The 23,743-nt window shown below is 31.7% G+C and overlaps 1 protein-coding gene across 7 annotated transcripts in view; it reads right to left on the bottom strand.

The window, feature by feature from the left end:
* Positions 1 to 23,743, bottom strand: part of CACNA2D1 (calcium voltage-gated channel auxiliary subunit alpha2delta 1) — a 391,747-nt gene that overhangs the window by 48,717 nt on the left and 319,287 nt on the right. For 2 of the 7 annotated variants that reach the window (XM_036328339.1, XM_036328341.1), the window contains exons 13-20: positions 17,278 to 17,356; positions 16,369 to 16,418; positions 14,650 to 14,739; positions 10,441 to 10,518; positions 8,396 to 8,470; positions 8,026 to 8,100; positions 1,922 to 1,993; positions 544 to 615 (exon numbers count right to left, since the gene is read on the bottom strand). In XM_036328339.1, the coding sequence (XP_036184232.1) occupies positions 544 to 615; positions 1,922 to 1,993; positions 8,026 to 8,100; positions 8,396 to 8,470; positions 10,441 to 10,518; positions 14,650 to 14,739; positions 16,369 to 16,418; positions 17,278 to 17,356 (591 nt within the window). Of the gene's footprint in view, positions 1 to 543; positions 616 to 1,921; positions 1,994 to 4,355; positions 4,439 to 6,060; positions 6,118 to 8,025; positions 8,101 to 8,395; positions 8,471 to 10,440; positions 10,519 to 14,649; positions 14,740 to 16,368; positions 16,419 to 17,277; positions 17,357 to 23,743 lie in introns of those variants that run through there. The other 5 variants (XM_036328340.1, XM_036328342.1, XM_036328345.1 and 2 more) reach the window with 4 other exon arrangements.

The raw sequence follows: 23,743 nt of genomic DNA, 5'->3' as shown, positions 1-23,743 counted from the left end.
GTTGTCTCTTGATTTAATTTCAGATTTGCAGGGAAAATATTATATAAAGTACATAAATAGTGCACTAAGATAAATCAAGCCAGAAACAACAACCAAAAAATGTTTAAAATCCTAAATAGTTAATATGTGGAATACAATAATAAGAACATCCACATTAAATTGTGCTTTATTTCTTATAATGATAAAAATATTTCAAGAACATATTAATATAAGAATACATGAAAAACAAAATTAAATTTGAAAAAGAATAAAGAAACCCCAAACAACATTATTTTATAAAAATCCAAGAGTTAAAAATCTTATTGAAAGGGGTGGGGTGGGCTAGAAGAGGTCAATGGGGGGAAAAGAGGACTTATGCAATACTTTCAATAAAGATTATAAAAAAAGAAAATATCCCTCCAGGAAAGAAGAATACCTTAAAAAATTTGTTTACTGGAGACAACCCTATTTTATAAATAAATATTGTTTTAATAGAAAAAAAGACTAACTACCAATATCAATTATTATTGACATGTATGAGAATAAGCCTGACTTAATTCTTACCTCATCTTGAGATTTAACCAGAGTTCTGAAGGATTTTTCTCCACTTTCTCCATCTATCATTTTATTGCGAATCTAAGGAAAAATGAAAAAAAAATATTATATTGCAATTATTACTAATTGACCTACCAAAGTATGTTTATTAACATATTATACCTAATTTCAGAACCAACTGAATAAAAGTAGTAGGTTGCTGCTATTCTCTGGGAATACTTTTTTAAAAGCTATCACATTATAGTAAGTTTACATTATTTTTTAAAAATAAGAACATCCTTAATGGAATATTTTCAATGAGGCAGTAATTCTCGAAATATAATCAATAAAGGAGTGGTCAATTACTTCATGTGGTCAAGGGGAAACTGAGATTTAAGAGTGGTGAAATAATAATTATAGTTACTCAGTGGCATGAGGGTCCGAAGACCAAGCTCCTTACTATTACATAATCCTACTCCATCATGTCAAAACATTTTACAACAAATATTCTTTAACCACCTAAAGCATCCAGCATCATACCTTGGCCCAGGATAATTAAAATAAAGAATTACATTCTATTGTAAAATGAGGAATAAAGCTGTACAATGTGTAAAGCAAGTACAAATTAAAACACAATCTGACAGATTATGATAAGAGAAGAAAGGGAGTTCACCCATCTGAAAGAATCTTAAAAATCTTTGCTCTGGAGAGCAATCAGCTTCAAAACCTGATTCTGCTACTTACCAGCTGAGTAACAGGAGACAAGCTAGGCAATGGAACCTTGTTGTACCTCGCATATCATCAGGACAACAGATATAATAATAATAGTAATAACAATAATAATAACTATTTCAAAGGTTCTTGAGAATCCATGACTTACATGTCATGTACTCAATAAATATTATTATTATTATTAATGATTATCCTTATCGTGATGGGAGACCCTCTCAGAGGAAGTGACATGCAATTCTGGTTTTGAAATTATATTGACATTTTCTGAGGAAAGCACTAAGACAAACATGTCAGCTTCTCTACACATGCTGCTCATTGGATGGTTGAATGGTTAGATTCCCTGCAAATTTCTTTCAACTCTATAGCAACATACTCCACGTTTGTTTTTTTTATTGACACTTACATGTTTGTGTTGAGATACTTAAAATATCTCTATCTGTGAGATGAGAAAGAAACAAACACGCCCAATTTAAAATATTTATTTCTTTTCATATGACCTTTTGGATAAGTGAGCCCAGGACCTAGGATTTTTTCAAGAGAAAAAAACATCCAAATTTGTGTATACAGTACCTAAGAGAGCACCCAACCTGCTAAAGCTGCTCAGTAGATACTTGTGGAGTGGGTGACTCCAGCATTTGAGCGGAGGGTCTTGTTCAGGCCTCCTGATTACACTCACCTCCACTTTAATATCATTCTCTAATTCTGCATCAAGGAAATCCAAAGTTACTGGCTCCTGAGATTTGGGGTTCTACACAAAAAATAATAATAATTAAGCATATGTGACATTGTAAAATGATGCTATATATAGAATAATTCAATTAATATTTGAATATAAAATTAACCTGTAAAGGTTACTTACCTAAGGTATAATAAAAATTATATAATAAAAATAATGATATATTCTTTCATATATATATATATATATATATATATATATATATATATTTTAAAGTAATAATAAGTAGGGCCAGAAATTTAAGCTTTAAGTGCAGCAAATTTTAATTAATCATCAGCTGAAGATAGTCTTATGTTGAGCACTGAGTTAGATACTGCATTTAGAACCACAAGCCACAAGCTCTGGGGGGAAATGACTTTGAAGATCCACTCAGGAGTTTCTCTTTGGTTATGATGGAAAGGAGCAAAATATAGCCAAGTTAATAACATATTAAGCAATATAACAAAGGGAATATATAAATAATATCCTTCCTTATTTGTATCTGTAAAGTAATAAGAGATTAAATGAAGAAAAATACTTTAAAACTATGAATTTGCTAAGCAGAACAAGCTCTACTAAATGTATTCTTTCTTCTTACAATGCATAAATATGCAAATTTCTTTCATGTATTCGAATCTCAGAACCTTACATATAGTTTATTTAACGAAAAATTTGTGGCTAAGGCATAAAAAAACTTAATAAAGATTAGGTATTGTAATGGAAGTCTAACTAGAATAATGACCCCTGGATTCATTAAATACTGTTCCCTGCTTTAACATCTCCTACCGCTGCTTCTTGCTGGTGTCCAACAATAAATAAAATTCATTGTGGAATAAGGAATATTTTTTTACTTATTTATATAAATATATCAAAATAAAAGTTAGCATGGCTAATTCACCTCATATGACATTTTTAAAAAAGTTGTTAATTACAAAATGAAAACTTACTGAACTATTTGATAAACAAAAATATACTGATTATCTTATAACACATGCCAAGTAACGCAACATGCCATAGTAGAATTTCAAAGTTCACTAGAACAATGAAATTATAATAGGTACCTATAATTCTATAGTTACAAAATTTTAGAAACCAGGTGTTTAATGTTTCATAAAATAAATACTGCTATATTATAATAATTAAGTAAACAGGAGTAATAAATACAAACTACGCTGTATTATTGCAAGGTAAATAGATTTTGAATAATTTCAGCCTCACAGGCTCTTCCAAAATATATTCAGATCATCACTATTTTAAAGAATGTTTTAGGAGGACTGACTACCAAAGACAGCACCAATTATTAAAATGTACTGAAATTAACCATATCTTATTTATCACAAATGATGACAAATAAGTGCACATGGCAGGTATTAATTTATAATTATAACAAAAGGCCTTCTTTTGAAGAGTAACTCCATTTAAACAATGCAAGATTATGATTCCCATGGGTTTTGATGAATGAGGATTTTTTAAAAGGCAAATTTACAAAAATAATCTCAACTGTGTCTGTCAATTTTATTGAAAAAATATTCACTGCTTATGAACTCAATATGTAGAATCAGAAGATTCTAGATAACTGAAAATAAGTATCAAATTGTTCAATACTGACCATTGTTTGGATAGCATCTTATTCGCTCAGAAGCAAATATTGATTTGAAATGTCACATATTTCATAAGAAGAAAATAAAAATCAATGTTGAAAATAATTCTAATCCTTTCTTTAAAGAAACAAAACTGAGAAAGTCTCTAACAAAAGGATACTCTATAGTTGAAAATATTAAGAATTCCTTATTTAAAAGTCTCATGAAATAAATTATCTCCACACAAACACCATTATACCAGCATTAAAATTTTAATAAAGTCACTGCAAAACAAAGTCAAAATAATCAAAACATAAATAAGAATATTATCTTACATGCAATGGATAATGCATAGCATGACCAGACCCAAACAGCATGCATGGAGGAGGCATTATCAGGAAGAATTGGCAATATGAAGATGATGTCCCAATCCAACATATAAAGACACAGAGAAGAAAATGAAATAATAAAAGAAAAATGTCAATAAATAACTTGTACTTTTTAAATGGCAATCTGGCTGACCATTTTTTGAAAGACCCATCGTAGGCAATTTTTTGAAAGACCCATCATAGGCACAGTTATAAAAAAAATGCAAAAGTAAAATCTTCTAATAAGAAAGCAACAAGAGAGTCTTGAGAATTAGAATCAAGTTCCTCTACTCCCAATACTTTTAAGTTTTAAATATCTAACATTTTACATTTCTCATTTGTAAAATCTGAATATCAACTGACAGAATAACCACATAATTTGTGGAACTAAAATAAAATGCAATATTAACAAATTTTAAATTGAAATAATTAGTAGTTAAGTATTATTAAAAATACTACATACGTAGTTCAAAAAATATTTCCAAAATTCAGAAGTCTTGTGTGGTTGCTAGTTTGCCATTTGGGGTTTCCTTAAAGGAAAACAAACATAAAACAAACCACTTTTAAGGTTGTTTGTTTTAAAAATTATATCATAATATTACATGCAATCTGAAAGTACTGCAAGAATAATAATTCACTAAGATGTACACGACTGCTAAGATAATACACAGAAACATGCAAGAAGAGGAACATAAAATAATTTATCAAGACATAAGTATAATTTTAATCTCCAAAGGAATCATAAAAGATATAAAGACTGATGCAACAAATGAAATTCAAATTGTCATGGATTTCGAGAGCTAGAAGGGAATTTCCTGAAGCCATTCATCTAGAGACTCTGCACTTTAGAACAACCTGGGTTAGTTTAAAAAACTATTCAGAAGCCTGGATTTCGTCCCCTGCCAGGTTAAATGAAATTTTCAGGAAATGGAGCCTGAAATATATATATATATATTTTAATCTCCTCGGCAGATATACTGTGTGGGGTAGAAAATAATTATTAGTTTAAGCCTCTGCTCAATTACTCAAGTTTACAGTGTTGGCTGTAAGTCCTACTTTTATAGCTCAAAGGTTTCTTAATACCACACTCCTTCTCCATTATAGATGCTCCTTGAGTTATAATGAGCTTATGTCCCAATAAACCCATCATAAATGGAAAAGATTATAAGTTGAAAATGCATTTAACACTTCTAACCTATGGAGCATCATACCTTCAGATAGGCTACTTTAGACGTGCTCAGAACTCTTAACATTGTTCAGCATCATGGGAGAGGATCCTACCATATCCTGCTAGCCCAGGAATAGATCAAAATTCATAATACGATTTCTACTGAATGCATATTGCTTTCACACCTTTGTGAAGTCAAAAAAATCCTAAGTCGAATCATTATAAGTAGAGACCATTTGTATTATGTCACCAACTTTCTTTTTTTAAGAAACTGTAAGCTTACATTTAAAGCCTTAAATAATATTGAACTTTCTTTAACATTGAAAAATTTTTTTTTTTACTAAACTGTACTAAATTACAGGAAGTATTCTTTTACATTTGTTATTTTTAAGGTGCTTAAAGAAATATGCATACATATAATAAAGTTTAAATTTTGTTGACAATAGAGAAAAATTTTGAGTTTGCCAAGCAATAACAAACAATTCATAATGTTTATTTGTAATTTTAGACATCTTTAATTAGCTGAAGGGAATTTTCTCTAACCTCTAACTAAGCATACACTTTTAGAAAGTAAAAAAAGAAACGTTGGCTTAAATTCTATGGCTTATAGAAAATATCACATCAGAATTGTATTTTTATTTCCACTTAGAAATGAATTTCACAAATTGTTAAGATTACATGGATTTGATACCAATTTCACAATGTTTAATAAATTTATCTTTAGAAGCCATCTGATTATTATGCTGATTGTTAACATTATTACTACATAATTTGCTAGCAATTTTTAGTTAGCCAATGCATACCCTCTGCCATCATTAATAACATTTTGCTCCAACTTATTGAGAAACGATGCTCATCTCCATCTCATGCTCTGGAAGCTTGATGTCAGGAAAGGCAGCATTAATCATAAGCTTTTAGAAAGAGAAGCTTAATTTCAACTCTGATTTAGCAAATTTGAAGGCACTGCTAATTTCATTCAGTTACCTGAACATTGGGTCTCCTTTTTCTTAAATTAATTGTTGGTATACCCACACCAATAGGCTAAAGCAACAGAAAGATGGTAATTCATCATGCTACAACTCAACATAGATAAGGGTTTTATTCTATAATCAATTGTGGTCGTGTATTTGCTTGATAAAAAACAGGTATTATAGAGTTCATGAAGAGTCAGTAAACAAAATAAAAGTTTAAAAATATGGTAAGTAAAAAACTGTGTTTTTGTTTGTTTGTTTGTTAAGAGAAATGACTGTTAATATTCTCTTTTTTTCCCTTGGAAAAAAGTGGGGAAGTTGTAAGTGAGAAAGATGATTTGTCTCAGACAACTTTCATGCTGATTAAGAAAAAAAAAGAATGTATAGAATTTACGTAATTCAAATGTGTTAAAATATAAATACTATAGACTATTAAAAAGTTTTAACCCTTAAAACTTGTGCCTTTGTTTTCTGAAGTAATACCAAATATATCTGTGGCACTAATGGATAATTCAATCAAAACACTATATATTTATTTTAAATCTTGACTTCTATGACATAGAGAATATACATTTCCTTTACAATAAATACTTCTTGGGACAGGTCAAAAGGAATTACCTAATATGTATACTTAATCTGATTATTTCAATAAAACAAAATGGAAAACAATTAAAATGAATTTTCAAATAAAACAGGAAACATAAAATTAGACTTGACCTTGTTAAATAATTTAGGGTACTATAGACATAATATTATTTTCCTTTTTTTTTTCTATTGGTGAATTGCTAATAAAAAATTAGGATTACTTTTGTTAGCCTATCTGCTGAAATTACCATATTGGTCCTTCGTCAGTTTCTGAAACATTTGTCATATACTGTATTATCAACTTATGAGTTTCTTGTATCAATCTGTATAGTATACATCACCCACAAAATAGAAATTATGTTTAACTTTTAATGATAAGAATTCAAAACCATGAATTTAAGAAAAAAATACATTGATTGTTTAACTATATTTATTTGTAATGGTTTCTAAAATAATATTTTTCTAAATGTGATTCTGTTGCATACTTGCTTTTAATAATTTCCTATATAAAAATACAAAAAGCTGGCCCTGGCCACTGTGGCTCAGTTGGGCATCATCCCATGCAGAAAGGTTGCCATTCAATTTCTGTTCAGGGCACATGACCAGGTTGCAGGCTTGAACCCCAGGAGGGGGCGTGCAGGAGGCAGCCGAGTAATGATTCTCTCTCATCAATGATGTTTCTCTCTCTCTCTCTCCCTCTCCCTTCTTCTCTGAAATCAATAAAAATATATATTTTTAAAAAGAATATAACTTATACCTTAGAAAAAAGGCATAAAGATTAGGATAAAAAGGTTTATGCAATTTTATCGCTTCCCAATAACTCACGGATTAATAAACACTTCCCATTTCTGAAGTCCATCCCATGGAATTTTACTTATTGAATTGCATACATATTTTTATAAGTCTATTCAAAAGTAGAAAAAAAAAAAACACCCCACACTCTTGGAGATGAAGGGGAGAGAGAGACAATTACCAGGAGAAAAGGGCAATAGAAAACGTGGCCTATGCATTGAGGAACATATATTTATCAGATCCATATGGGTGGACGGGGTCGGGTTGGGGGTGGGAGTCGGCAATCTCCTTCACTATCTTACGACCTTAAACAAAGTCTCAAGTGGGACGTGTGGAACTCAGGCATGGGTGGTGATAATGGCTGTCTTTAAGATAAGAATATTGATTAGCTAAATATTGGAAAGCTAAATTGATAAGAGAAAATAAGCAGTGCTTTCACATTTTGATATATTATAAATTGTGATCTTGTCATCTATTAACATTACAAATATAATGTTTCTATTTAGTGCTATACAGTGAATTCTAAAATAACATACCTATTAAGAACATTAACCATTAATTTTACAGGACACTAATCATTGTAAACAAATTATATACATACCTTTGGCTGAAGATTTGGATGTAATAAAACGTAACCATTAGGATCAATTGCAAAATAATAGCCATTAGGGCACAGCTGCAAACAAACAACAATAAAAGTAAAAAAAAAAAAAAATTAGATAGAGATTCCTAAGCCACAGGCAGAAATCCTCATTCTCCTTTTAAAATAAATCTTAAATACACATTTTAAAGCATGAAGAAAGATAACATGATATCTTTATTTTTTTATTTTAAGGATCCTTTTAACATTTAGTTCCTTCATTAATATAACTGCACATAATTTTTAAAGTTGTTTAATGCTTTATGGACAAGTTAAATTAACACAGAGTTTTAAGACAGAAAAGATACCAAAATGGTAAATTGCATCTTACTGTAAAGCGTGGTGTTAGTCTTTTAATATCTTCCAAAGACACATCAACTCCCATCACACCAAGAATCAGCTGGTTCTATAAGATAGCAAAAAGGTAGTGGGTTTTATACCAAAACTTTATATATTTCTACACAATATTATTCATCCCTTTGCTTGGCATTGTTTGTATGCCATACTATAGCTCAAATTTACATTATATCTAGATATATAAAGTAATATGGCATATATGTATGGCATTTTTGTATCAATGTACAATGATTTTCAGCTTTGTTTTCCCACAATTTTATTACTTACTATTTAACTTAAAAAATAAAATCTTGAAAATTTATGTTATGAAAAATTTTATTTGATACTTCTTGTACTTATTTTACCCCTAATATTCAACTTTATTGCTACTGTATAGTCAGCAGCTGCAGCTCTGTGAGCGTGTATGCATGTGAGTGTATACTGACTTTGTGGTGTAGACAATAGTGCGGTGAAGGCCTGGGGAAGGGGTGGCAGGAGTGGGGGGAGAGGGGGTCAATGGGCGAAAAATGGGGGCCATCTGTAATACTTTCAACAATAAAAATTAAAAATTTTTAAAAAGCACCAAAATGTCTAGCTTACAGTTAGATGTTTGGTAATAGGCAATGAGAAAACTATTGATTTTTGCTGTTGATAGTATCTATTCTACTATCCTAAAAAGTATGTGATCTTATTAGTAATAAAGTTGCAGAAATCCTAAAAACACTAATTTCTGCTTGCTGCTAATTTCCCAGAAATACCAAAGAATGGGCATCATAGTTTTAGTTGCAAGTCAAGGAGGCTGTTTGGCAAACTGTTATCTTAATATTCTATGGGACATAAATTGAAAATGGAGTTAACATTTAAAATCAGGAATTTTTGTTTTAAAAAAATTATATAAATTATAAGTTAAATTTAGATGTTACCAAGAAAATTGTAAAATCCAGTCTATAATTATTATAAGAATTCTTTAAACTTTGTGTAGATGCACAGAGAATGAGAAAGTTATGTCAACAACTATGCTGTTTTCCTAGTTCAAGTAAAATCCCAAATTAAAGCAGTCCCTGGTACAGTCCATATGAGGAGAGAGAATGACTACTTTATGAGTTATGATATTATGACCCACAGACATTTAAGAGTGGTAATGGCCTCCAAAGAGGAATAAGCAATGTTTTCTATGGCTACATTATTAAAATAAGGAGCTCAACTGAAATTTATAATAACTAAACAAGTAATGCTTAAGTGCTATAGGCTTCATTATACCATAAACTGGAAATAAATGGCCCTCAAATCAAGAATGACAACCAAACTACAAAATGACTATTTAGTATTCTCTGACATTCTTAAATTCCTTTTGCTATAAGCTAAGAAATAAGCATGTAACCTTATTTTTAAATCAAAAGTATTTAAAAAATAAGAAATGGAAATTAACAAGCACAAGATATTTTTCAGAACTTTCCAAATTTTAAGTGGGTAGCATTTTATTGCAGTGACAATATACCAGTGCTATAGAAATAAAAAAAAAAAATTGTGAAACTCAAGTATTTTTCCTGAACCTTAACATAGAAAACATAAATTATTTAAATCAGATTCTTGAGTGGCATGATGATTAAAGAAACAATGGTTTGAATGGGAGTTGGAGGAGGAACAACTCATTAAATATACCTATGTACACCTGAGACAAAATGGTTTTGTTTGGATGTTCATTCTGAACTCCGTGAATATCTTAGATGCATTTTAAAAATGTGCACATAACAGTATTGCCCATTCATTACATAATTACTCCCAGAGTCTGAACTTGTGTTCTCATCAGGTCATAGTTAAATAGGGTTAGGCTGAATCCTGTCTGTGGGGAAACAGAGGACTTGACCTGCATTTCCTTTTTCCTAGGTGGTTATCACAGAAGCAGCTGTTGCCTTTTACTTCCAGCCTCACAGTCAGTTACATTGTATGTACTTCCTTATAGAAATATCTTATCCACATTGAGCTTCAACGTCATAGTTTATCAGTTATTATTATTAATTTTATCAATTAACTTTTAACCTTTAGATTTGTCTTATTTTCAACTTGGCCAGTTATATTGAAGACCGGAAGAGTTCCAGTAATGACAAGTCCCAGTTCCTAAAAATAGAATCAGAGAGAAAAGGCAAATTAAAATTAAAACTTAAACTCTGTTCTATTGCATTAGTCTTTGATATCTGGCATTGCAATTTATACCATGTAAAGAGCCACAAAAAAACTAGTAATAGATTTTGAAAGATTATTTTACAAAAAAATCAATAAAAATGTCTTAGAAATAATCAAGATCTATTAGGCAGCCATTGAAGCATGCAACACCTAAAATATTACTCTATAAGAGCACTGCAAATAACTTAAAATACAAAAAAATCAACTGACACCAAACATTTCAGTTATCCTGTTGTACTCTTTTCTTTACAGTGATAGTTCACCTAACATCAGAGGCCTCCATGAGCAGAGTGATATTAAAATATTATGTGCTTCAAATGATTTATTCACCTTCCTTTGTTGTAGCTTCATTCTTGATTTTCTTTTTCATGCCCTAGCCCAAGGCTTACATGCTAAATCACAAATGTGTTGCAGAATAACATTATGAACCAAAGAAACATGTTACAGATAACTGTATTTCTGGGATATTCTTGGTAAATACTATGCTGTTCAAAAGAAGTAATATCCTCCAAAATAAAGAGTAGTTTTCACAAAGTAAAATGATGTAGACAAAAACTTTAAGCAATGAAACAATTAAAAAAATATGAAAGACTAGTCATGAAGCAGTTTAGTGTAACAATAATAAATCAGAATGTAGATGATATCATAGATTAAACTAGAGGCCCGGTGCATGGATTCATGCACCAGTGGGGTCCCTCAGCCTAGCCTGTGTCCTCTGGCAATCCGGGACCCCTTGGGGGATGTCAGACTGCCGGTTTCAGCCTGATTCCTACAGGCCAGGCTGAGGGACTCCACGGATGCACCGGGCTGGTTTAGGCCCAATCCCCACAGGCCAGGCCGAGGGACCCCACTGGTGCACAAATCCATGCACCAGGCCTCTAGTATGCATATAAGATCTTTGGTTAATCTCTTCTACCCTTCCTTGAGATTCATCAGTCTGTTCCATGTTTCCATACCGGTGCATTGAGTGTCTGCCCCCTGGTGGTCAATGTGCATCATAGCTACCGGTCAAACAGTTGCTTAGGCTTTTATATATATAGATGAGACCATGGATTAGTCCAAATGAACTGATTTTCAAGTCAGAGGTTCCCTTTTCTTTATTAGTGCCATCTGACTAATAAAGAAATATAGGCAACCTATATATTTACCACTATTTCATGTCAAAAACCATTTTTAACAGTCATTTTTAAAATAATTTTAAAATTGTCAAAAATTTCTCAGCTAAGCTGAGAAAGTAGTGAATGATATTGGTGAAAAATATTAGTGAATCTTCCTGTGAATAATAACCCTAAATCCAAATCTCAGGACCCCTGTTCTCATTCCAGAAACAGCATGGTCTCATGGAGAAATGTCCTAGACTAGGGTTTAAAAATGTGCATGTGGGAAGCACAAAAATAATGGAAACCAAATAAAGTGAGGAAGGACAATCATAGAGAGGCTTTCAGTAGAACAAGATACTAAATTTGGGGGACAAATAAAGGAAACATCTACACATAGTTGGGTGCATGATGATTTATACGTTAGCTCTCTAATTAGTCCTAAACAAGACCATTTGACAATGAAAGCATCCTTAATTAATGTGCAAATTAATATTCACAATGAAAATATTTCATTTCAAAAAAGTCAAAATTACAGGTAATTTATAAAACTAGTCCCCAAAAATAATTAATTGAAGATTCCTTTTGGCAAACTTTCCATTTGACTTATAATGTACATACATGCTAGTATAGAATAAGATAAGGTATATATGGATATAATCTCTTTCTTGGATCACTTTTGCATTTGTATAGAATACTCTAATTAGCATATAAATACTGTAACATGTTCTAAAATAAGATACAAGACTAATATATTAAATAAATTCATGGATAAACTCATTGGTGGCCAACAATCATTTTCTCCCTTATTTATACAGCAGACAGAAAACAACAACAACAAAAAAAACACACAACAACTGTACTCATTTCTAGAGAATTAGAAAAGAGGAACAAAGCAAGATTTCTACTCTCCTGGAATTTATTTGGTGTTTATTTTCTAGAACCCAGCTCTTTCCCCCCCTCTCTCTTTTTATGTGCAGAACCTCATTTTACCTCCCAAATAAAGTGAACCCTCTATAATACTGCTCCAGTCTTGTCCTTCCTTTCTCTCATTATCTCCTGAAGTGACTTATGTATCATTCCTTCATATACCCAGCACTTTGCAACTTTCATCCTGGTTCACTGCTCATCACCAATAATAAAAACCTAACCTGAAGTGGAAAATCAGAAAAAAAATGCCACCATATTTTTAACCTCACCCTACTTTATCTCAAAATATATGGCTTATTTCTTCTGAATTTCCAGATACCTTTTCATTTGCTCATTATACTTATTACAGTCTTGGAGTACTTTCCCTTTTACTTCTTGGTATAACAGTTATTTTGACCAGCATTTGTTTTGAATCTGCTTTGTGCAGAGACTATAAACAAATAGTTAGAAATATAAGATGGGTCACTTTTCATTTTCAAGTGAGCAAAAAGAATATGTGTTCTTTTTTGACATTTAGTTTCAGCTTATAGAACAGCATATTTAGAACCAACATTTCTTCCTAATGTCTTTTGTGCTATCAGTAAGAACCTTACCAACAGTGCACAAATGTTGGTGAATGAACTTCTGGTCATAGGAATTACTACAGGGCATAATTATTGACTCCTCCTATCATACTCTGTACTATGATGGATTTGGGAAAGGATGAAATTTGGCCATAGCTTTAGATGACCATGTGACCTTAAATAAATATGTGATGTCAAGAAGGAACACTGGACAGTAATTTTAACTAGGGCCTGAGGTAGCAAGCTTCACTTTATCGGCCTTCGCATGCAAGGCTGCTGCTAATAGTGCCTATGTTCCCTCTAACTTCCTGTACATGTTTATTTTACAAGAACCAAATGATAAGTAATTTAAGTGGGTTGCATTTTGCCCCTTGGGTTCATCGTTGTATTTAGAACAGTTGAATCAGCATATAATTAAATTTCAAGTAGGAAAAAGGGTTATTGAATCACTATGTACTTTTCAGAGCTTAGTACTTTGATTCTCTCTAATATGTACATTAGTAAAATCATTAATAAAGTCTTATTAAGATTAAGCATATGAATATTTCTTAAGTATGATAATTACTGTCTATAACTTTCATATCAGGAAAGAAAAATTTACATTAACATTTTTTCCCCCCTCAGATTCAGCCCTATTAACATTTTGAGCTGGATGATTGTTTGTTGCGTGTGTGTGGTGGGAGGGTGGGAGTTCTCTCGTCCATAGTAGGGTGTTTAGCAGCGTGCCTGCAGGGCGTCTGCACCTCAGTCATCGTGCTAGAAATATCTATGTAGGTATTTCCAAATGACCTGCGAAGGGGAAAATCACCCACAGCTGAGAGCTTCTACCGTAAAATATAATTGAATACCTGTACTAAAGTTGTAATTGTGTAACGGACAAGTGAACATGCTTTTCTTATTTCATACCAGATTTGGTCACCTCAAGGGTCTATTTTTATAAACATCTGGGGTTGTTTATAAAACAACCTAAAGCAAGAGTTTCTATATGAAGAGGTGATTAGGTTTGTACTGAATTCAGAATAAGGTAAGATTTCTTGCCTAACTGCATGTACTTCTGAGTTTTTTGGGGGATCTGGCTTGATTTAACGAAGCTACAAATGCTTCTGCTAGTGGAGGTCTACTTTTTAAATACTTCAAAATTCTTGTTCAAAACCTGCAGTAACAGGTACTAATTCACAAGACTTTCCGCATTTTTCACATAGCTATTGAAAAAGTTATGGAAATGTCCACGAATTCATGGTTGGAAACTTTACATTCTTAATGGATCAACTGAAAAAGAGATAACACTTTATGTCTGTGGTTCTCTAGTATGCAAGTATAGCTTCGTATTTAGATTATCTAAATTCTAGTTTAAAAAAGTTGTGATAGGGTTTTTTAAAAGGTTTAGCAAAATGGAAAAGAGAAATGTCATCTACAAAGAAGTCAGCTGTGTGCTTTTGTTATGACAGTTTTTGGTTGAATAGCCAACCTCTTACCAGTGCATCCAGGTACACATTTGTCCATTGGACTTGCTTAGCTTTGTCTCCTGCTAAAACCATTGGTCTTCCCAGAACATCCAAATATTCCTATTTATTAAAAAAAAGTAAAATAGTTGAAAATTAAAAATGCTGTGTTAAAAAAACCCATCTCACAGAAGAAAAATTATCTAGAGTTAAAAATGAATATGGAGTCAAAATTATTAAGACAGTAAACATGTAATCATTCAATTCCTACTTTGGGCACTCCTTAAATGGTATAACTACATACTCTGAATCAACATTATTTGACTTACATTATTTATAAAATATATCTACCCTAGTTTTTCCTAGTAACAATCAAAACATTATCTTTCTGTGGCAAAGCCAATGATAAGTGAAATATGTTCCTTGTGAATTGTTTTATGTTAATCTAAACTATTTTAGGCTCTGTGATTTACTGGATGGAACTGCACAAATTTGAAATAATAAAGCAGCCACGTATTTGCTTTCATATCATAGATTGTTTGGCTGAAATTCAAAACTACATTTAAACATATAAAATAATAAATGAAATACTGTGCCAAATCTAGACATCAGACTCAAATGTAGCTGCTGTTTCATTTCAACATTCAATGTATTCAGAATTCATTTCCACAAATTTCACATTATTTAAGCTAAATTTGACTTAGTCTATTTTACAGATCCTCAGTTATATTCAAAATTGAGCTATAGCCTCAAACAGTAATTTATGAATACTTAAAAATAAAACAATTAAATTAACTTAATTGTTTCAATGTATAAAGTTACTGACCAGGCATGTTTTTCTTTTTCTATGTATTTTATTTATTTATTTATTTTTATTTATTAAGGTATTACATATGTGTCCTTATCACCCAATTGCCCCCCCCCCCAAAAACCCCCACTCATGCCCTCACTTCCCTGTTTTCTCATTGGTTAGGCTTATATGCATATAAGTCCTTTGGTTGATCTCTCCCCCTTAAATGGTTGTAGAAAAGCCATCTCCTTGATGTAAGTTTATTTTAAACAGGTAAATATATCTACAAGGGTTATTTGGGGATGTAAATTCTTAGTAAGAACTTATATAATTTGTCCAGAATAATTACAGCTTCATTTTCTATGTGATACCGACAACTGGAAAAAAACCCTCATTTAAATTATTTGCAAGAGAATCAAGTTCAAATTACATGAGATGAGACTATTAGTAACTTGGATTGTATTTGTTTTGTACGATGTTTTTCACATCTGAGAAGAACAATATACTTATATATTTTATGTTTGAGTTTTAGAACCCTTGGAACCTTAATGGAATAAAAAGTAATACACTGCTGCCCTGGCTGGTGTAGCTCAGTTGGTTGGAGCCGCATCACAGTGCCTCAAAGGGTCATGAATTTGATTCCCAGTCAAGGCATATACCCAGGTTTCAGGTTCTATCTCTGGTCAGGAGGCAAGCAATATATGTTCTCTCTCTCTCTCTACCTCTCCCTTCCTCTGTCTCTAAAATCAATAAAAACATATCCTTGGGTGAGGAATAAAAAACAACAATACATTACCATAATACTCATCATTTTGTTACAAATGTAATATTATGCATAAACATAAACTTATTAGGTAAAATATTTTCATTTTCACCTATTTTCTGCATATTGAGCACATATAATTCAGAAAATACCTTATACTTTGAAAACAATAATTTAATAAAGGTTTGCAAAACTGTACCTGAGTATTGATTCTTATTGCCCCAATGGAAGGAATTTCATAATAATAACCTGAAACATATGTATACATATTTATGAAAATATATTATAGAAGTGTTCATGCAATTATTTATGGCTTCGTAAGAAAAACATTTTTTCACCTTAATTGTGCAAACAATAAATTACCACCACCAATAAATTTGAAAATTATTGATTATTGTATATTCATTACAGATACATAGTTTATTAGAAATGTTGCTACATTATCTTACATTGTACAAAATAACTTATTTTTCTACAAAACAGTAGTAAACCTGATAACATTAAAAATGTTTTCTATGGGGGAAATTACTGACAATGAATGATCATGAGTATCTGATAGTCATATTTATATAAAATATGTACCTAAATATAACTTTAAGAATACATTTAGGTTCTTTCTATTCCTATGTGATCACTGTTTATCTTTCAAATAACATCTTATATTTTTTCTGAGTACAAAGGAAATATGGACATACTACACAAAATATGAATTATTTAGAAATGTGTAAAAACACATCTTTAAAACAACAATAATTTAACCAGACAAAAATGTACATATGTCACACTTTCTTATATCCAAATTTTATGTAATTTAGGTATTCTTTCATTGTTAGTTTTTCACATTAAGGTTATATTTGATAAGCATCATTAAGTATCATTTAATATATCCTTTTATGAATGTACAATATCACGTGTCTGAATTTTTATATAATGTAACAAAAAGTCTGTTGTGTTGTTTTTCCACAGAAAACATTGTCAGCATCTTATTCTAGCCTTGAGTCCTATAAAATTAGCTACAACTTTAGATTATTTTAAATAATAATATGTAGAACTACAACTACCAAATTATTGTTTTCTAATAAAACATGGTCATGAAAATGGATGTTACCTTTATTTTCACAGGCCATCCACTGAATAGGTCCTCTGTCATAATTATGTTGACCAACAGAAAATGTGAATACACGTACCTGGTGAATAAAAATTTAGGTATCTGTTAGGCTGCATACCCTTTAGTTAAACTGCACAACAATATAGCTAAAGTAAAAAAAATAAAAATAAAAGCATGTTTTTCATAGTTGATTAATGGGACAAGAAAAATTGAGACCAGAAAAGCATTATGGAAGGCACCAGACAGAAAAAAATATCACCACAGATTTCAGTTATGACATTTAAAAGTGCCCTGCACCATATCCTGATCCGATGGCAAGATCATAACTAAGGTTTTATTAGTAGAAACAGCATCTTTCAGGTCCAATCTAAATTCACCTGTCTTACCTGGTTAAAACATATTATTCATATATCTACTCAGTACACAATAGAAATTTCCCCATACTTTATAGGCATGTAGTGATAAAAATCCTATGTAATAAAAGGGTGATAAGCAAATCTAACGAACAGTAGAACGGCCGGTCGCTATGATGCGCGCAGACCACCGGGGGGCAGACACTCAATGCAGGAGCTGCCCCCTAGTGGTCAGTGCACTCCCACAGGGGGAGCGCTGCTCAGCCAGAAGCTGGGCTCATGGCTGGCGAGTGCAGCGGCGGTGGTGGGAGCCTCTCCCGCCTCCGTGGCAGAGCTAAGGATGTCTGACTGCCGGGTTAGGCCCGCTCCCCATGGACATCCTCCGAGGGCCCCCAGAATGCAAATGGGCACAGGTGGGCTGAGGGACACCCCCTACACACACACTGAGTGCACAAATGTCGTGCACTGGGCCTCTAGTGTATACATAAAGGACATCATTATACTTTTAGTTGCTTAAGGCAATTAAATGTAGCAATGTTTTTACTACTTTCACGCTATGGAAATATTTAGAATGCATAGGTATGATTATACTAGTTATATTACTTATTTTCTATAAAAGATGGTTGGTGTATATAAATATTTTAAGCTCCTATGATTTTTAAAGAGATCCAAAATAGACAGTTTCTAACATGTTATAAAATATGCAAATCTTTAAAACTTTAATTGAGATGGTTGTTAAATTATAGTAATTTAAATATTTATTGAGAGGCATTGAATTTAAATAATACTATAAAAGTGTAGAGGACAAATTTAATGATGCTAACAAGTATTTAATACAATGGCTATTTAACATGGGTTGATTTTTACCAATTTAGTAATCTAAACCAATATTCTAAGTTCCACATTTTAGCTTTTTCTAAAGATAAACATGCAGAAAATCACTTTTCCATGATTTTCATGTTCTGGTTTGAACTATGTTAAGAGCTTTTCCCTAATTCATGTCGATTGACTGTTTGAATTGACATTTTCTAATTGTTTCATCTGTTTCATCTTTTCTACATGATTGCAGAGCTCAAATCTCAAAAGAGATTTCACATCTGTTCTCTGTTCTCTCACTTGTCTCGGCCACACAGAAACCACATTATAACAACCCCTGCCCAAAAATGTACATTGGGGATGTTGCTGTTTCACTTGTAAAGTTTTATGTGAGCCACCCTTAAGTCGTCCAGGTTTGCCTTAGCTAGTTATGTACCGAGCCCTTCGGTGGACACAGCTGAGTTTTAATCACCTCAAGTTGCAAGAACAAATGACTGGTTCTAGGTTAACAAAAGTGAGTGACTAATGACACTTTTTTCTCTCTCAAAATACAAGATTCATTTTCTTAAATTCTTCAATTGGATCCCTTTTTAGGCTGCCTATATATTTCAATGGAGTGTTACTGCTTATATAGTTGAACTTACTCCTAAATGGAAATACTTTTGGATAAATAGGTTGGCCACCCTACTGATGACTCGATTTAAATGCTAGCCCCTACACAACTGTCACATGAATTCAGGGCAGGGAAAAAACCCAGATGCTCCAGAAAGCACTCAGGGATTGTCTTTATAATTAACATGTGAAAGCATGTCTCCACTTTTCAACTTAAAGCATTGCTTTCGCTCATTGTTCCTGTTCCCACAACAGTGTTCTAGGAAAAAAATTTTCCATGAAACACTTTTCATTAAAAAGAAATAAATGAATACCACTAATATGTCCCTTCTAGGTAAGCATTTCTAATAACATAGAGACATAGATGCTACACTTAGACATACCATGTCATTATTTTGAGTGATGTTTTTCATCAAATAGTCCAAAAAAAACCAAATCAGCCAAAAAAACATAAGGGTTAAAAAAAAAAAAAAGCTTGTAACTTTGCTTTACTACTAAAGTTTTTCCTACTCCCCTGGAGCCCTCCGAAGTCCAAATTAAGGGTTTCAAGATCAGGGCTGGGTGTGGAAGTATACTTTCTGTCACAGTTATAATTTCATAAAATTTTAAAGGACACTCATTTCCACCACTCCCCCACCCCCCAATCTGTCTTAGTTCATTTTTCACATAGGTCCTTGGCTATTAGAATATAACATTAACTGACTGAATCCTTCCCATATAACAAATGTATATGCTTTAACTGTCAACATATTTTAAAAATGTTATCTTTATAAAGCATTATATTTTTTATTTTTCAATTATAGTTTACTTACTGTAAATATTTTAATATGTTTTTTATTTATTTTAAAGAGAGGGAGAGCTAGAAACATCCACAAGAGAGACACATCAATCTGCTACCTCATGCACGCCCCCTACTGGGGATTTAGCCCGCAACCTGGGCATGTGTCCTGACCTGGAATTGAACCAGTAACCTCTTGGTGCATGGGATGATGCTCAATCCACTGGCCCACACCATCAGGGCTACTGTCAACATTTTAAAAGATATTTTTCTTTCTGAAATTTTCCGAACTCCATGCGGGTAATGAAATCTCAAGAATTTTAAATGTAACCTTTTTATAATTTCTGCAACTACCTTACCATTATAATATTTATAAAATCTTTCTACTATATCTAAGATTCTTATTTTTCTCTTGATGGATATATATACACACACATATACATACATATACACCAATCAGATGCATGTATATATTTAATGATTTCAGATTCTTAGAATTTTCAGAAACAATTTAAAAAATATATATTTGTTTCAGAAAAAGTATACTAAGAATTACCTAAAATCTTAAATTCCTTATATGACAATGAAAAAAATCAATAAAATTATTTCACTTGCAGATGCCATAACTATGTCTAATTTAGCTTTGTTTTATACATAATAGGTAATTATGAAAGAATTTTAACTTCATAAACATGTGAAATACACGTTATAGTGCATGTACATGATGAATTAGTGAAATTTAAAAGATGATTTTTTTGCACACTGACTTTCCACTTGGACCTGAGATGGTATTCTTCCTATTCTATATAATATTACTGCCACCCTGTGGAATAATGAACTAACTCTAAAATTCCAGGTACCCAGATCCACAGAGATGATTGCTATGCCCTGCTCTCATGTTTTCCACTTCTTTATATTTACACTTCAGATTTAGCTATAATTTTAGGTAAAGGAAAAATAAAGCGATTCCTTGGAATATGCACAATTTAAAAATCAAGGTAAACTACATTCCCAATTATGTATATTTTTAGAGCTCTTTTCTTATTAGTGCATTTGGATGGTCTTAAATAAAATGGCACACAAAAATAACTCAAAATCCTTAATGTGTACTCACACAAGCTATGTATTTTATCTAGTCTCAAACAAATTAATTTAAACCAACTCTATATCAAGACAAAGTCAACTTTTATAAAAAAATTACTTATGCTGCATGGTACATTTATAATCACAATATTAGATTCATGTAACAAATGCAAACTAAAAACTTTTCTAAATAATATAGAAAATTTGCTAAATGATCCTCAACTAATTTGTGTGATTTTCAACAAATGTTCACTTCTGTGAGGTACATATATGAGACATATACAATCATAGATGGCTTTGAAAAATATTTTGATAATGCTGGTGCTCAGATCTCTAACAGAAATAATATGGGAAAGTAGTGTTAAATAAACATTGGATTAGGTTAAAACAGTTCCAAGATTACACTATTTTATCTATTGTATCTATTTTAGTGTCTTATAAATAAATGGAAATAAATATTTGTTAAATGAAAAAAAGCCCATTGTCAAATGAGTGGTCTCAACTTCTCAGCAGAGGGATCTAAGACATATGTCATGCTATCTGACATGTAAAGCAATTAATTATAACAGAGTAGAGCCGAAACAGGGCTCATAGCTGTCTTGCATTTTGTAATCTTGGCAGTTTCATTATATCATGGTAAATTCTTAACCTTTTTTTTTAATGTTATTTAGACTTGCTCAATAGAGTTAAACAAACTTTTGCAGGCAAAATAAAATATACTTAATTCACGTACCACTTATGTACTGCATTAATTCCTAAAGAATAAAAAAAAATTCTCATAACCCTTGACTCATGTTTAGTTGTATAAGCATAAGCATATGCATAGAAGCAATAGTGATTTAAGAGTGTATTTAATAAAATTAAACTAAAAACAAACATCAGTCCTTACTAGCCTCAAACTTTCATAATTGGCCTTTAGTTGTTTCAAAAACCAAATTTTCTCTGAATAGAGAAATTATAATTCCAATAATATAAAGCTGATACATCAAGTCTGCCTTATTTGATCAGAGAAAACTTTTAATTAACAAATTTTGTTATTTGAAATACATTACTGATTTGTTTCTTATAATATGCAAATGACTTATAACTTTATCCTACAATACTGGACTTCTGCTAATCTCTTTATTTTGTTTTGTTTGTTGAAGAATAAAATACTTGTCGTCAATTAAGATTTTTCCAAAGCCACAGGGTCAAACTATTTTAAAAAATCATAGGAATTTCTCGTTTCCCAGCAGAACACAGTTACTGGAAACTGTCACCTCGACAATTATCAGTTACCCAGAGTTCAAGTTTAATTTGCATTAGGCAAATCTCCAAGGAATAATGGAAATGAGACTATGAAGAAAGAAAGTCAATAAAACTAAAATAAAAACTTCAGCTATCGAAACATATTAGAGAAATGATGTCAGAAATGCGTTTTATTAATTTACTATGTGTACTAAAACTTTTGGCTTTACGCCTATAAAAATAAGAGATTGGACTGAGTATTTTAGAAGAAAATTTTGCAGTGGTTTCCAGAACTTACAAAGATTCCAGAATTCAGAGCATTTGAATAACCCATATCTCTAGTTTTATAGTATTATAAAGTAAATAAAAGTGTCCAAATACTCCTTTCACACTTTATTTTATAAAGCCCAGTGATCTGAAAGGTACTTGCAGCCTGCAAAATTTTGACAGCTGAGTTTCATCCATCTTTGTCTGGTAAAGCTGTGGGAAGCATGTCCTTCAGTGGTAAAATCCTGTTGTCCAACAAGAAGGAAGGCTCCTGGGTGGGCAATGATGACTGGCATAGCCACAGGGCTGCCCAGGAGAAGAGAGAGACAGAGGACCAGCCAGGCACATTCCACATGAGGCTAAGAAATGTGGACTGTAGAGCATTTAAACTCTTGACTCTGTCACTTAATAGCTGTGAGACTTTCAAAAAGTTACTTTAACTTCTCAAATTTTGAATTTCTAGTTTCCAAAATGGCAATGAGGATGATAATAAAAATACTTTTATCATATGATTAATCCAGTTGAAAATAAAATGATATGCAAAGCATTTATATTATATGAAAAATTGTGAGCTCTGTACATATTAGCTACGGTAATGAAGATGATGTAATTATAACAACAGTAACAGAGATGACTAGAATGTCTTCTGTAGTCAAACCATCAGAATTCAAAGAGGTAACATTTCCCATTAGTGGGACATTAGCCTTTCATGCCTCAAAATGAACTTAAAATTCCTCAAAATAATATCTTTCTAAAGGAAAAAATTTGGCTCACTCTCTTACATTTAGCAATAAGCTCTAAATAAAAGAGTCTGATATTGTCTAAATGTCATTTTGTTCCTATGAGATATGTCTGTACGAAATTTCCAAGGGTCTGACAGAAGCAATAATTTAATTGATGTCTGTTGGATTTATTTAAGTTAACAATATGAAACAACTTTAAAAAGAAAAATGAAATGCAATAGTCATCTACTTTTATCTAAAAGAAGAAGATATTTCTTTTTCTCTCATATCAAACATGTCGGTGCATAGCACAGATACATGACTTGGGATTATGATGGTATTTTTAATTTATAAACAACAATTATAATGAATCACCCTTACATGATCAGATTATAAGGAAGAAATTTTGAGTTCCCCTGCCTTCTGCCTTCATTTATAGTACTTTATAAGGAAAGAATAAGTTATAGGCCCATTGCATTTCCAAGCAATTTGTATCTCTGCAAAGACTGCTGTCAGCTGAGATATCAGAAAATAAGCAATATAGTGATTTATTTCAGATGTTATTCTTGAGTAAAGCCAAATACTTTACTGACACTAATAATGAGAAT

The sequence above is a fragment of the Myotis myotis genome, unplaced genomic scaffold (assembly GCF_014108235.1).
Source record: "Myotis myotis isolate mMyoMyo1 unplaced genomic scaffold, mMyoMyo1.p scaffold_m19_p_11, whole genome shotgun sequence".
NCBI lineage: Eukaryota > Metazoa > Chordata > Mammalia > Chiroptera > Vespertilionidae > Myotis > Myotis myotis.
The sequence above is the reverse complement of the archived record's forward strand: the minus strand, read 5'-3'. Positions and strand labels throughout refer to the sequence as shown.